The sequence below is a fragment of the Bison bison genome, unplaced genomic scaffold (assembly GCF_000754665.1).
Source record: "Bison bison bison isolate TAMUID 2011002044 unplaced genomic scaffold, Bison_UMD1.0 scf7180017864369, whole genome shotgun sequence".
In the NCBI taxonomy this organism is placed as follows: Eukaryota; Metazoa; Chordata; class Mammalia; order Artiodactyla; family Bovidae; genus Bison; species Bison bison.
In genome coordinates this window covers 1,830,541-1,846,408 of record NW_011494941.1, presented here as the reverse complement: position 1 = coordinate 1,846,408, position 15,868 = coordinate 1,830,541, and the positions used below count along the sequence as shown (strand labels likewise).

At 41.2% G+C, this 15,868-nt stretch overlaps 1 protein-coding gene across 1 annotated transcript in view; it reads left to right on the top strand.

Annotated features, from left to right (window-relative positions):
• DAB1 (Dab, reelin signal transducer, homolog 1 (Drosophila)) overlaps window positions 1-15,868 on the top strand; it is a 451,043-nt gene that overhangs the window by 294,120 nt on the left and 141,055 nt on the right. The window contains exon 3 of the mRNA XM_010855870.1: window positions 14,230-14,369. Within this exon, the coding sequence (XP_010854172.1) occupies window positions 14,230-14,369 (140 nt within the window). The remainder of the gene's footprint in view (window positions 1-14,229; window positions 14,370-15,868) is intronic.

Here is a 15,868-nt window from a genome sequence, read left to right as displayed (position 1 = left end):
ATACAAATTGTTTAAAGCACGTTCTGTGCCTTGCACTGTGGCATCAGCATGAGATAAGATATTGCACACCTGGTGCTTTCCCTTACACATGGTGGCAGCACACACTGGTTTTACCCTCTCTGCCCCATGGCCACTAAGAAAAAGACACAAGCCCAGCTATCCAAAGACCTGAGGAGTAAATGGTGTGTGCATCCTCAGGCTCTTGGTAAGCAAGTGAGAACAAAGAAAGCTTCAGATTAGAGGCCAGGATGGTTAATCCTTGAAACAGGCTCAAGTTAGCAAAATCTACCAAGCTGGTATGCCTTCATGGAGGACTTCAGGACTCAGCAGTGGAGGATTATGGATATATTTATAATCTTAAACCAGAAGACCTCTATTTTTTTTCCATCTCACTGTTCTTCTTACATGGAGATATGATTGACATTTTGCCTGACTTCTGATTGAGAAACATTGCTGGGTTTGCAGTTCCACTAATCTGATTAATAGCACCTGAGACTTTGGGCATCATGATGAGAACTTAAACTTGCCTTTCTGAAGTTATAAAACGCTATGTCTGTGTGTTTGGGAGAGAATATTGAAAACTCTGGATTAGTGAGAGCAAGTTCCCTTACTGAGTATATCTTTATTCAGCAAGTATTTATTGAGTACCACTCAGTGCCCGGACTGTCCTAGTTGCTTGGGATGCACAGAGAGGACAGAGGCTGGCCATGGGAGCCCTGTAGAAGCTGTCAGTCCAGTGAGGGGGACTCCTGGGCCCAGATTCTTCCTGCCACAACATGCTCTCCGGCTCCAGGAGTCGCCACAAGGAGTACAATTCACACCCCACACTGACTTAGCATGATGGTCTCTGTAGTTGCCCTTCACAGAAACTTGAAAATGGGGTTTGAAAGAGTGCTGGCAGGAAATTGTTGGTTTAAGGATCTGTCGGAGTGGCATGCCCAGTGATTGTTTTCTCCTGTTATTGAGCTTATTAATGATGTCATACAATGTTTGTAATAGATTTGTTAAATGAACACCTGGCAGAAATAAAACAAGCGCTAGTAGACCTTTGTCAGGAAAATGAAAGAAGGGCCAATTATCCGAGAGTAAGAATTGGCTCACATACGTTTCACTAAAGGACCTGCCTTGTTCTTGTGTGGCTCCTAATCTGACTCTGCCTAGGAATCATTGGCCAAGCTTTGAAAATGCAGATGGCCAGCCCCTCACATTAGAATCTGTAGAAATCTTAGTGCTCCATTCTCCAGATGCCCTTTATACAGAGGGCATGTTTCCAAAAATACCAGAGAGGAGCATTTGTAAAGAAAATGCCTGTAGGAGTTATAGGTTGAATATTTATTTTAGTTCTTTAGTTAGTTTACCTTTTAGCAATGATGACAGCAACCATGTTCATAAAAGTGCCTTTTAACAGCCTCTTAAGTGTGCCGTTCCCCTTATTCTGCTCACTGCCCAGCTAGTTAATTACAGAAAAATCAGCATTCTCCCCTACACAGTCAGCATACATAATTTTTTGTCCACTGCAAATCAATACCTGGATAACTGCAAGATAGAATTCTAAATAAAATAAGTTGTCTCTGCTCCTGGGCCCTGAGATTCTCCCCACAATCTGTTCTTAAATCGGATGACCTAACAAACAATAGAGCTTTCTCAGCAGTGGACAGAATGATGTTGGTACGCTGTGGGTGGGGAACTCTGAAATTTTCTTATCATCAAGATGGATGGCCTAGTAATTCAGGGAGATATGCAGAAGGAGGGAGGATTTCTCTGTTTGGATACTGTGTTAATAATTCATAAGGTGGTCTCCCTGTAGCCTTCAGGAAGGAACTTCCTGTTCCTAATTGCAACCTTATTCCCGGGAAACCAAAAAAAAAAAAAAATCCCAAACAGCTGGGACCATTACTTATAAAGTGGTATGACTTTGCTATGGGTAGCTTTGGGCCACTGGTGCTTAATGTGAAATATATTATTTGGGGAGGAGGAGGGCAGTAAATATTTATTGAAAGACTGCCATGTGCCTAGGAGTGTGCTAAGAGCAAAATGTGTATTATCTCACCAAATCGTTCTAAATGTTCTAATGGTTGTTTAGTCACTAAGTCACATCCAGGTCTTTTCAACCCTTTGGGCTGTAACCTGCCAGGATCTTCTGTCCATGGAATTGAATTCTCCAGGCAAGAATACTGGAGTGTGTTGCCATTTCCTTCTCCAGAGGATCTTCCTGACCCAGGGATCAAACCGTTGTCTCCTGCATTGGCAGGCAGATTTTTGACCACTGAGCCACCAGGGAAGCAACTACCATAGTTAAGTTTGGTCACTCAGTTGTGTCCAGCTCCTTGCGACCCCATGGACTACAGCATGCCAAGCCTCCCTGTGCATCGCCTACTCCCAGAGTTTACTCAGACTCATGTTCATTGAGTTGGTGATGCCATCCAACCATCTCATCCTCTATTGTCCCCTTCTCCTCCCACCTTCAATCTTTCCCAGCATCAGGGTCTTTTCAAATGAGTCAGTTCTTCACATCAGGTGGCCAAAGTTTTGGAGTTTCAGCTTCAGCATCAGTCCTTCCAATGAATATTCAGGACTGATTTCCTTTAGGATGGACTGGTTGGATCTCCTTGCAGTCCAAGAGACTCTTAAGAGTCTTCTCCAACACCACAGTTCAAAAGCATCAATTCTTTGGCACTCAGCTTTCTTTCTAGTCCAGCTCTCATATACATACATGACTACTGAAAAAACCATAGCCTTGACTAGACGAACCTTTGTTGGCAAAGTAATGTCTCTGCTTTTTAATATGCTATCTAGGTTGGTTATAACTTTTCTTCCAAGGAGCAAGCATCTTTTAATTTCATGGCTGCAGTCACCATCTGCAGTGATTTTGAAGCCCCCAAAAATAAAGTCTGCCACTGTTTTCACTGTTCCCCCATCTATTTGCCATGAAATGATGGGACCAGATGTCATGATCTTAGTTTTCTGAATGTTGAGCTTTAAGCCAACTTTTTTTTCACTCTGTTCTTTCACTTTCATCAAGAGGCTCTTTAGTTCTTCTTCACTTTCTGCCACAAGGGTGGTATCATCTGCATATCTGACGTTATTGATGTTTCTCCAAGAAATCTTGATTCCAGCTTGTGCTTCTTCCAGCCCAGCGTTTCTCATGATGTATTCTGCATATAAGTTAAATAAGCAGGGTGACAATATACAGCCTTGACGTACTCCTTTTCCTATTTGGAACCAGTCTGTTGTCCCATGTCCAGTTCTAACTGTTGCTTCCTGACCTGCATATAGGTTTCTCAAGAGGCAGGTCCGGTGGTCTGGTATTCCCATCTCTTTCAGAATTTTCCACAGTTTATTGTGATCCACACAGTCAAAGGCTTTGGCATAGTCAATAAAGCAGAAGTAGATGTTTTTCTGGAACTCTCTTGCTTTTTCAATGATCCAGCGGATGTTGGCAATTTGATCTTTGGTTCCTCTGCCTGTTCTAATCCAGCTTGAATATCTGGATGTTCACAGTTCATGTACTGTTGAAGCCTAGCTTGGAGAATTTTGAGGATTACTTTACTAGCGTGTGAGATGAGTGCAATTGTGTGGTAGTTTGAGCATTCTTTGGCATTGCCTTTCTTTGGGATTGGAATGAAAACCGACCTTTTCTAGTCTTGTGACCACTGCTGAGTTTTCCAAATGTGCTGGCATATTGAGTTCAGCACTTTCACAGCATCATCTTTTAGGTTTTGAAGTAGCTCAGTTGGAATTCCATCACCTCCACTAGCTTTGTTTGTAGTGATGCTTCCTAAGGCCTGCTTGAGTTTGCATTCTGGGATGTCTGGCTCTAGGTGAGTGATCATACCATTGTGGTTATTTTGGTTATGCAGGTCTTTTTTGTATAGTTCTTCTGTGTTCTTGCCACCTCTTCTTAATATCTTCTGCTTCTGTTAGGTCCATACCATTTCTGTTCTTTATTGAGCCCATCTTTGCATGAAAAGTTCCCTCGGTAGCTCTAATTTTCTTGAGATCTCTAGTCTTTCCCATTCTATTGTTTTCCTCTATTTCTTTGCATTGATCGCTGAGGAAGGCTTTCTTATCTCTCTTTGATATTCTTTGGAATTCTGCATTCTAATGGGTATATCTTTCCTTTTCTCCTTTGCTTTTCACTTCTCTTCTTTTCACAGTCATTTGTAAGGCCTCCCCAGACAACCATTTTGCCTTTTTGCATTTCTTTTCCTTGGGGATGGCCTTGATCCCTGACTCCTGTACAATGTCATGAACCTCTGTCCATAGTTCTTTAGGCACTCTGTCTATCAGATCTAATCCCTTGAATCTATTTCTCACTTCCACTGTATAATCGTAAGGGATTTGATTTAGATCATACGTGAATGGTCTAGTGGTTTTCCCTACTTTCTTCAATTTAAGTCTGAATTTGGCAATAAGGAGTATCCTAGAGAGGACTACAAATAACTACAGCGTTCTACTGATGGAGACTAACACTCAAAAGTTAAATGACTATCCTGGAATCCCATGTACACAGGTAGGCACAGAGCTACTGCAGTGCCATCTGATCCCAGAGTTAGGCAACCATGCCCCTCACTAGCAGCGTGGCCTTGTATTCAATACCATTGACCTCCATTCCCTTCTGACCTCCATTCCCTCATCTCTTATTGGGATGCAGTCTGCCTCCAAGGTGGTTCTCAATTTTCAATTAAATAGTTTATGACTATGGAACAGACACACCTGCTTTTGGATGTCATCCAGCTTTTCCCTTTTCCTTCCTCCTTCCAGCCTCTTGTTACAGAATGAATGTTTGTGTCTTCTCCCCCAACACCCTCCAAAAGTTTATGTATTGAAGCCTTAACCTCTGAGATGCCATTGAATGTGGGGCCTTTCGGAGATAATTAGGTTTTGATTAGGTTAAGAGGGTGGGGCCCCGTTGGTGGGATTCATGCCCTTACAAGAAGAGGAGGACAGAATCAGAGCTCTCTCACTTGCTGTTTCTCTCCACTGTGTGAGGATACAGCAAGAGGATAGCCATCTGCCAACCAAAAAGAGGGACCTTCCCCAGGGTCAAGTATGCCAGCACCTTGCTGTTAGACTTCACAGATATCAGAACAGGGAGAAATCGATGCCTGCCATTTAAGTCACCCTGTATGTGGTATTTTGTTATAGCAGCCTGAACTAAGACACCTCCTTAGGTGTTTAAGTATCTAAAAAATAGAATTGAACATTCAGCTTAATATAAGAAATATGTTGATGTTGACCTCTGCTAAATAGAGAAATACGGTAACTGTCAAAAGTTAGAAGAATTCACAGCCAGACTGCCCACAGTAGAAAAAACAATCTTGGCTCTTGCATGGGTTTCTGTGGCCATGATCATTATCATCTAGGATGTGTGGGGGAGGTAAAGAGAGAACAGTCCTGGGTGTGAAATCTCGTTTATTTGGCCATTAGCCGTCCTAAGTGAACAGCCTGGTGTAAGAGACGGATTATGACTCTAGTGAATTCTGTGGGCTCTCTGCCTCAGTGTCATGGGAAATGCTAATTGCCTGCTTCTTTGGGATTTAGGCTTCTGGCCAAGGGGCTTGTTTTTATTGATGTTTCTACAAGGTCACTCCCAGTGTGGGACTTCCACGCTGGGAGTGCCTTCTGCTCTAACACAGGGACGTGGTCTTCTTCCTGACAGCATCCTTGAGGCCTGCTCAAAACAGGGAGCTTCCTGGGTGTCCTCGGCACTGTCTCCATCTAAGTTCAGAGAGTCATTTCCCAGTTATGAGGTGAGCAGGTTGTGATGAGATTGAGAAATGCTCTTCCCCTAATGGCATGAAGTGAAGGCAACGGTGAGCTTAACTGCAGATGTGACATTTGCTTCCTCCCATTAGGAATTTTATTCCTTGAAGATTTAGTGATCCACGCTCATGCAATGGATTTGAGATAAAGTCTGTTTGGAAGGGGTTTATAGTGACCCTGTACACTCCCCCAGAGTGATCCAGACTCTGGGAGTCAGTGGCCTCTTTTGAATAAATAAATAACGGTATTCGTGTATTCAATTATTCAGTAGAGCTGGGAACTGTGGGTCCATTCTCTGCCAGGCACCATGCTACGTTCAGAGAACATAGCCCTATCCTCAGGGATCCAAAGTGCAGAGAAGGAAAGAGGCTTGAAGACAAAGTCATTGAGGTGCCACCATGCTGTGAGGGAATTGAGTGAAAATGTGTCTGTTGTTAGGAAAACGCCAATTTCCAGGGATACCTTGGCTAACAAATTTAACATAGTCCTGGGCTTTCTGGACCTTCCAGAGGCATGAGAAGGAGGAATTTAAACAGATGATTACAAATGAGATTAATTTGTTGCAAGAAGGCAGGGGGCTTATCAGGAGAGTACTGTGGTCATATTTTAGAGGGGACCTCCCAGATAGACCTCTGGGATAGAGAATCCTGGGCATGTGGCATTGTGCTGAGACTTCAGGTGTCAAAGGAAAGTGGGGAGGGGCGAGGGGGATGAGGCAGGATGAGGATGGGGGTGTAGTGGCTTCAAGGTCCGAAGAACAGCAGGTGCAAAACTGCAGAGCCCAGCATACATTTGCTCAGAATATGGCTTTTTGGAGAGACAGGATGAAGGCCATTGTGGTGAGAATGTGAGAAATAGAGGGGAGTGTGGTCCAAAAATGAGGCCATGCATTCAACAGGGACCAGATTTGTCGGGGCTTTGTAAGAAATGTTAAGGATGTTAATTTTATTTATATTGATATATACCTATCTTAAAGTTGTATGCTCAAAAATATTTTACAGATAGAGATGTGATTTTAAAAACTAAAAAAATCCCCAGAGACCCTGCTTCTGTGGCAGACCTGAGTTTAAATCTTCACTGTAGAACTTACCTGCTGCTGCTGCTGCTAAGTCGCTTCAGTCGTATCCGACTCTGTGCGACCCCATAGATGGCAACCCACCAGGCTCCACCATCCCTGGGATTCTCCAGGCAAGAACACTGGAGTGGGTTGCCGTTTGCTTCTCCAATGCATGAAACTTACCTAAATGAATCAATTTAAGCAATGTGACCTCTCTGAATTTCTGGCTCTGGATTCAAAATATGTGGACAGCATCACATTTAATGTGAAACAGTAAACTGAGCTCTACAAAGTGCAACCATACAGTTCTGGCCATGGTTAGAGTCTCTAAGTATTAGTTCTAAATGGCAGAACTCTGTTTTGAAATTCTCATTCTGAGGGCCCAGTTTGAGAAATAGCACCTCCTAGGAAATTTTCTATATAAGAAGGTTGCTGTTTGACCCCTTTCTGTTCCTGGTGAGCTTCCAGGATTACTAGTGTCTGAATCAACTCAATCTACTGGGTCTCTCCAATTAGGTTCAGTATCTGAATGGGTGGGATTTAGGAATCCCTGTTTTTTTGTGTGTATGTGGGGTGTGTGTATGTTTTAAATGGGCAGTTCTTAATTAAACTATACTTAGAAAATGCCTGGAATAATCTATTGATTTTTCCACCAGAATGTAAGCTCCATAAGTACAGGGATATTTCTATATTTTGTTCACTACTGTATCTCTAGCACCTTAGAACTTATAGTGAGCACTCACTATACACACACACACACACAAATACATACATATATCTATATATATACACATATATTTTTTAATGTGAATGATCTATCAACCAATAAAGAATCAATGAGAGTTTTATACTTCTGGAAATGTTGCTACACTATTGTTACTGTTTTAATCTAATCCTCATAACAGACCATAGCATTAATAGCTCCTATGGGCTAAAGAAGAAGCCCAAAAGCTTTAGCTTGACTTCTAAAACTCTTCTTGATTAAGCCCCTCCAGCCTTTGTTAGCATCACTTGAGCTATGTGCTTAAACACAGTACTTTGCAAGCATATTGATTGGTTCAGGGTCACCCCAGATAAATATACTAAAAATCTATGGAATAGTATTTGAAAAAGTTGCCAAGATAATTCTAAAATATGGCTAAAAGATGTGCATATATACAATGGAATATTACTCAGCCATTAAAAATGAAATAATGCCATTTGCAGGAACATGGATGGACCTAGAGATTATAATACTGAGGGAATTAAGTTGGTCAGAGAAAGAGAAATATCATATGATATCACTTATATGCAGAATCTAAAAAGAAATGATACAAATGAACTTTTTACCAACCAGAAACCATTGAACGAACTTACGGTTACTAGGAAGGAGAGGTGGGAGGAAGTAATAGGCAGTTTGAGATTGACTTTTAAATGCTGTTGTATTTAAAATGGATAGCCAACAAGGACCTACAGGAAACACTGCTCAACATTATTTAACAACCTAAATGAGAAAAGAATTTAAAGAAGAAAAGATACATGTATATGTATAACTGAATTACTTTGCTGTACATTTGATAGTATCACAGTATTATTAAGCAACTATATTCCAATATAAAATAAAAGTTTAAATAAAAGAAACAAATCCAAGCAAACAAAACATAGCTAGGGTTGAGAAACACTCAGTCTAACATGACTACTCCCTGTCTTTGAATATTACCATAATCTTAATTCTTCTAGAAAACTTCTTCCTTACTTTTCTATTTGTTGAATCTCTGCTTCTTACCATCCTTCGTCAAATGTCATCTCACCTCTGCAGCGGTTGCTCATCCTCTCCCCGTCAAGCAGAAACAATTTCTTCTCCCTTCAGCTCCATATGACATTCACAGTCCTGATCATCTCAACGTTTTGTAAAGTGATCTGTGTCTCTTTCTGAAATGTGGCTTCCAGACCGGAGAAGAGACCCTCTTCACTCCCCTAGGTGCCACAGGAACCTGCACAGAGAGCATGCTGAGGCAGTACAGTGTACAGATGGTGATAATATAATTAGGGTGACCACACGATTCATCATCCAAACTGGGGCACTTCTGAGGATAATCAGGGTGCTATATAACAGTGTCAGGACATAAGGTATAAACAGGGACTGTCCCAGACACACTGGAAATATGAGCACCTAGATCGCAGCAGCCAACATTGATTACCTCCTACTGTTTGCCCCTCACTCTCCCACATACTGTCTGTGTGGCATTTCGTTGACCCTGTATGGGAGCAACTGTTCTTTTCTACACTGAACAGAGAAAGATGCTGTGGGAGACATTGTAAAGGAACTTACCTGAGGCCACGCAGTTACGGCAGGGGTGGGAGAGCTGGGACTTGAACTCAGGTCATCTGAATCCAGAGCTCAGGGCTCCCCGTGGAGGAGCTCAGGCCTCAGAGTACACAGGATGAGGCTCTGTTCTGAGCCCTAACTGAAATAACTTTAGTCACCTTTCTGGCTTTAGTTTCTTCCTCTTGAATGATGATGGCACATCCTTCCAGTAACCTTAGAAGATTAATTCGGACAAGATACGAGAATATCAGGCGAGGTGTATGTACTTGGGCTTGTCTTAGCGGTAACCTATCTTGCAATTTACAACAGGCTCCATATGACATCTACTCAAGTGACTGTGGCACAAAGTGAGAAGTAGTGCTGTGACAGGTCGCAGGAGACCCCATAGCCCAATGGTTAAAAGCATGGCATTTTGCCTAAGACCTGGGGTCAAATTCAGCGTATCATGTTTGAATAGGCATTTCACCAAAGTGGATAGGCAAATGGGCAATGAACACATGAAAGATGCTCAACATCACTAATCCTACAGACAATGCAAAACACAACCATGGTGAGATATCATTAAACCCCTGCTGGGATGACTAGCAGTGACGATAAGAGATGTTGGCAGGAACAGCTGCTGTAGAAGTTGGAACCCTCGTACTTTGTGAGATTTTAAACTGGTAGAACCACTTTGGAAAAACAGTTTGATAATTCTTCAAAAAGTTTAACAGAGTTACTGTGCTGCTGCTGCTAAGTCGCTTCAGTCGTGTCCAACTCTGTGCGACCCCATAGACGGAAGCCCACCAGGCTCCCCAGTCCCTGGGATTCTCCAGGCAAGAACACTGTAGTGGGTTGCCATTTCCTTCTCCAATGCATGAAAGTGAAAAGTGAAAGTGAAGTCGCTCAGTCGTGTCCAACTCTTAGCAACCCCATGGACTGCAGCCTACCAGGCTCCTCCGTCCATGGGATTTTCCAGGCAAGAGTACTGGAGTGGGGTGCCATTGCCTTCTCTGAACAGAGTTACTGTATGACCCAGCAATTTCTCTCCTAGGTATAATCCTAAGAGAATTGAAAAATATGACTATATAAAAACTGGTACAAAAATAATTCATCTTAGTATTATTCATAATACCAAAGAAATAGAAGCTAAATGTCCAGCAACTGTTGTGGTATATCCTTACAATGGAATATTATTCAGAAAGAAAAAGACAAAATAATGATACATGCTATTACATTGAATGATCTTGAAAATGTGATGCTAAGTGAAGGAAGCCAGTCACAAAAGACCTCATATTACATGATCCCATTTGTGTGAAATGTAATTGCCTCCAGAACAAGCAAGTCCATAGAGACAGAAAGTAGATTAGTGGTTGCCTAGGGCTGATGGGTTTGGGGAAGATAGGGAATAACTGCTAACAAGCACAAGGTTTCCTTCTGGGTTGATGAAAATGTTATGAAATTAGCTACCAGTGGTGGTTGTATAACTATGAATGTACTAAAACCACTGAACTGTGTACTTTAAAATGGTGAATTGAATGGTATAGGAATTAAATCTCAACAAAGTTGTTACCTAAAAAAATTCTGGCAGTGCCCTTGGCTTGGGGCATTGGTGTCATCTTCTATAAAATAGGGCTCATGACGAAGACAAACTCAAAAAGCAGGTATGAAGATTAAATAAAAAAATGCATGTGAAACTTCTGGCTCAGTGACCGATATCATAAATGCCTGATGATAGATAATTTTCCTTAAACACATGGCCTTTCTCTTGCCCATCCGAAAACAGAGGGTCAGTGGTACTTTCAGCCGACTAGGCTGGGGATTCATGATGACTTCGGATGTATGAAGATTGACCCTCCCTTCAACACCCTCAAGTCATGTGCCTCCGAAGAAATAGCCTTATGGCTCTGGTATCTGTTATTTATTTCTTAACTTATATATCTGAGACCTCGCTCAAGATGTGCTCATGAAAAATTACCCTTTTAATGGTGGAGCATTTAATGAGAAACTGGATTATCTACTGCATAAGTGCCCTTCATACAAATTAGCTTGGCCCTGGGTCCTAATCTAAATTGGACTCTCTACTTTCCTCTAAATGGCCTAATATTTTCTTATTAATCTCTGCCCTCATTCACCTGATCTCGCTCTGCCTCCTCTTACAAAGTGTGCTCCTCAGCAGAGCTCTGTGCCCTGACAAATGTTTCTTAAGGCTGTCTTTGTATCTGACTTATGGACATTTTTGGGACATGACCTGGAGTCTGGAATGTGTATGTTCCATTTTCAAGCCATCTTCCCAGTGGTGTTTTAATGCTGCCAGTATATTAAAGATCAACAGATTTGGGTGAGGTGAGTTTTTGTATAAGTATCATCTCAAGGGCTACCCATGGTGACTCAGATGGTAAAGAATCTGCCTGCAATGTGGGAGATCCAGGTTTGATCCCTGGTTTGGGAAGATCCCCTGGAGAAGGGAATGGTTATGCACTCTAGTATTCTTGCCTGGAGAATTCCATGGACAGAGGAGCCTAGCAGGCTATAGTCCATAGGGTCACAAACAGGTGGACATGACTGAGTGACTGACACTTTTATAGGGAAGTCAGATAGATGAGAAACAGTTAATCATTATAATGAAGAGAACAAGCTTGAAGACATAGAACATAAGCAAACCGCAAGTATGGGCTTTGGCATCAGACAGATCTGGGTTCAGGTCCCACTCAGTGAGTTTGTACAAGTTGCTTGGCCTCTCAGACCTTCAATTTAGATCCTCGTCTGTAGGATCTGAGTAACAGTACCTACCTGTAGGATTATTTTAAGGACTAAACAAATTGAGGCATATAATATGCAGTACATAACATGATAAATACTACCTGGTATTGCCATTATAGTTAAACTTTAGAGGAAGTTCCAGATAGTCAAAGAGATGTCATTAGTGATTGAAATAGTGTCAGGAATTGAAGAAAGAGTAAGATAAACTTCCCAAGAAATAGATCAAACCATAGGCCACTCCTACCAAATATTGTTTAACAATGCAGGGAGAGGTGACCTGCAGTGCCCACAGCTAGATGTCAGTATAGGGTGTATCATGGCAAATGTTATTCTTTTTGTTCTTAGCTTTAGTCTCTGACATCTGCCCTCACTGATCCCAGAGGCTTAATTTTTACATTGATTACACATTCAGACAAAATATCCATGTGTTATATTTGCTTAATGGAATTAATTCAGAGACTTCAATATACCAGGAGTCAGCAATAGTGTGATGGAAAAAATATCAAGTGGGATTTGGGGACGACAGGTCCAGGACTAACTCTGCAGACACCCCTTCTCTGTGCTCTCCTGCTCTCAGAATTGTATCTTCTAGGTGCTTCTTTTACTGAGCTGATAACAGGGGCGGCAGCTACCGTGTATAGAGAACTTACCATGTGAATCCATGCTATTCACGTGCTATCTCATGTAAGTTACTGTTCATAATAACTCTGAAAGTGAGTATTTAATCTTCATTCAATAGTTAGGAGATGGAGGCTCAGCACACAGCTTAGTTGACTTACGAGTGAGAGCCATGATTTGACATGAGGATGTCTGGCTGTAAAGCTTTTGCCTTCTTGTATACCTAGCATAACACACTACACATTTTTGTTTGCAGTCATCAAAAACGAGCCTCTAGGGGCATAGACTTTGTCTCATTCATCTATTGCCAGTGAGTAATAGCATCTGGCACAGAGATGCTGCTCAGTAAGGGATGAATGAATAAATGAATGAAATGCATGCTGTGTTCTATCAATAGAAAAGCATCATACAGTGGTTAGCTATTACTGTTGTGGGTTTTTTTTTTTTAAGTATGTCCTCAAATAGTTCTCAGCCCCACTTAATGGAAGGGCCTCAATATGTGCATCATGTAGATAGAGAGAAATGGGCTGAATTACTTCTGATATCCTTAGCTCTAAATTTCCAACTGATGAAGGAAGGCATGATGGAGGAGGTATCAGAAGCTGAAGTCCATGATGTTCCAGGAGATGAATATCAGAAACCTATGGCATTCCAGGCTTAAGGACCGCATGATTGGGACTTCCCTAGTGATCCAGTGGCTGAGACTCTGTGCAGAGGGTACAGGTTTGATCCCTGATCAGGAAACTAAGATCCCATATGTGACCCCCCCAAAAAAAAGAAAAAAGAACCACGGAGCAATGCCCCAACCTGTGACTCCTCTGATGGACATTTGATGAAGTTAGAGATTCAAATTCCTATATATTCTGTTTCTTCTGACTGTGTGAATATGGACAAGCTATTTTAATTCCGTGACCTTCATCTGGGAGCTGGATATGGTTGAGTTGTGAAGAATGGAAATAAAGTTTATGAAACATCTCACAAGAAACACATGGTCTGTTCACAGTAACTTTACTGTCTTTATTTTATGTGAATGTGTTTGAACTTCTGGTTGATGTGTCTTAGCAAAATATTATGCTAATAATTACAGGGAAATCCCACTGCAAGTTATGGGGGCACCGTACCAAGGAGTGTGGAAGCTTATTTCTGTGCACACATGAGTTAACAGAAGAGATATTGTAAAACCATTCTTTGATAATTGACCCTGGGTCATTACTTGATACAAAACAATTACTCTGGAGCCTCGTTATAAAACGGCCCATAGAATTGGGTGTAAGGAGGGTCTTGGACCCTGGCCAAAGTCATTTTAAATGCTGGAAATACCAGAGAGACTCAGGGCTAATACTTTTCTAACAAGGGTGTCAGACATAAACTTGTACTGGGTAATGATCATTTGTTGACAATCTAGTGTGCATCAGACTCCATATTAGGTATTTTATATGTGTTATCTGGCTCTTTTTAATCTTAATGCCACTTTGTGGTTGGTTACTTTTTCATTTTTTTCTTTGTTCTGCCTGAGAAAATACAATGTTAGAGAAAAGTATGTAATCTTCCTGAGGATTTGGAAGGATAGAGCCAGAATTTGTATCCAGGAGTGTCATCATTCTTTTGTATGTGATCCAATGATTTGACTTTCCTTGAACTTAGGTAAACCAGAGAACCAGTCTTGGAACTGTGGATATTTAAAGTCAATGGGTCTTGAACACCTACATATCCAAATCCTGCTTTTCTTTCTTTTTAGGTCAGGATCGCAGTGAAGCCACTTTGATAAAGAGGTTTAAAGGTGAAGGGGTCCGGTACAAGGCCAAACTGATTGGAATTGATGAGGTTTCCGCAGCTCGGGGAGACAAGTTATGCCAAGACTCGATGATGAAGCTCAAGGTACTGTGCCAACATTTTGCTTTAAACAGTGCACATTTGATATGACCGAGAGGGAAAGATGAGTACAATCACTCTGGTAAACCTATTTTTATTTCTTCACATACTGCTGTACTACTTAGTATCCTGGTGACTCACTGCATTTATATATTGGGAGGATATGTCACTCATTTAGCAAATATTTATTAAGCATCTCCTATGTGGATGTGTTTTGCTACTCCATGTTTTGCAGTTATTGATATGATAAAAACATACCACATTTAATTCAATTGTATCTTCATTGTGTGGTTCCAACAAAAATAAAAGTACCAAATCATCAAATCCTACAGTCACTCAATGTTATAGATTTTTCTACTTAATTTTTTAATAACTTTTCTATATCCTACCATATGATGAATATGGTAAAAGATTTTATGTTAATAAAACTGATTTTATTCATCCTTGTAATTTTTTAAAATTTATTTATTATTTTTTGGAGGCTAATTACAATATTGTAGTGCTTTTCGCCATACATTGACATGAATCCACCACGGGTGTACATGTATTCCCCATCCTTGAACCCCCCTCCCACCTCCTCCCCATACCATCCCTCTGGGTCATCCCAGTGCACCAGCCCTGAGCACCCTGTCTCATGCATCAAACCTGGACTGGCGATCTATTTCATATATCATAATATACATGTTTTAATGCTATTCTCTCAAATCATCCCACCCTCGCCTTCTCCCACAGAGTCCAAAAGTGTGTTCTTTACATCTGTGTCTCCTTTGCTGTCTTGCATATAGGGTGATCGTTACCATCTTTCTACATTCCATATATATGCATTAATATATTATATTGGTGTTTTTCTTTCTGACTTCACTCTCTATAACAGATTCCAGTTTCATCTGCCTCATGAGAACTGATTCAAATGCATTCTTTTCAAAAGCTGAGTAATATTCCATTGTGTATATGTACCATAGCTTTCTTATCCATTCGTCTGCAGATGGACATCTAGGTTGCTTCCATGTCCTGGCTATTATAAACAGTGCTGTGATGAACATTGGGGTACACGTGTCTCTTTCAGTTCTGGTTTCCTCAGTGTGTATGCCCAGCAGTGGGATTGCTGGGTCATAAGGCAGTTCTATTTCCAGTTTTATAAGGAATCTCCACACTGTCCTCCATAGTGGCTGTACTAGTTTGCATTCCCACCAACAGTGTAAGAGGGTTCCCTTTCTTCCACACCCTCTCCAGCATTTATTGCTTGTAGACTTTTGGATCGTAGCCATTCTGACTGGTATGAAATGGTACCTCATTGTGGTTTTGATTTGCATTTCTCTGATAATGAGTGATGTTGAGCATCTTTTCATGTGTTTGTTAGCCATCTGTATGTCTTCTTTGGAGAAATGTCTGTTTAGTTCTTTGGCCCATTTTTTGATTGGGTCATTTATTTTTCTGGTATTGAGCTGCTTGTATATTTTTGAGATTAATTCTTTGTCAGTTGCTTCATTTTCTATTATTTTCTC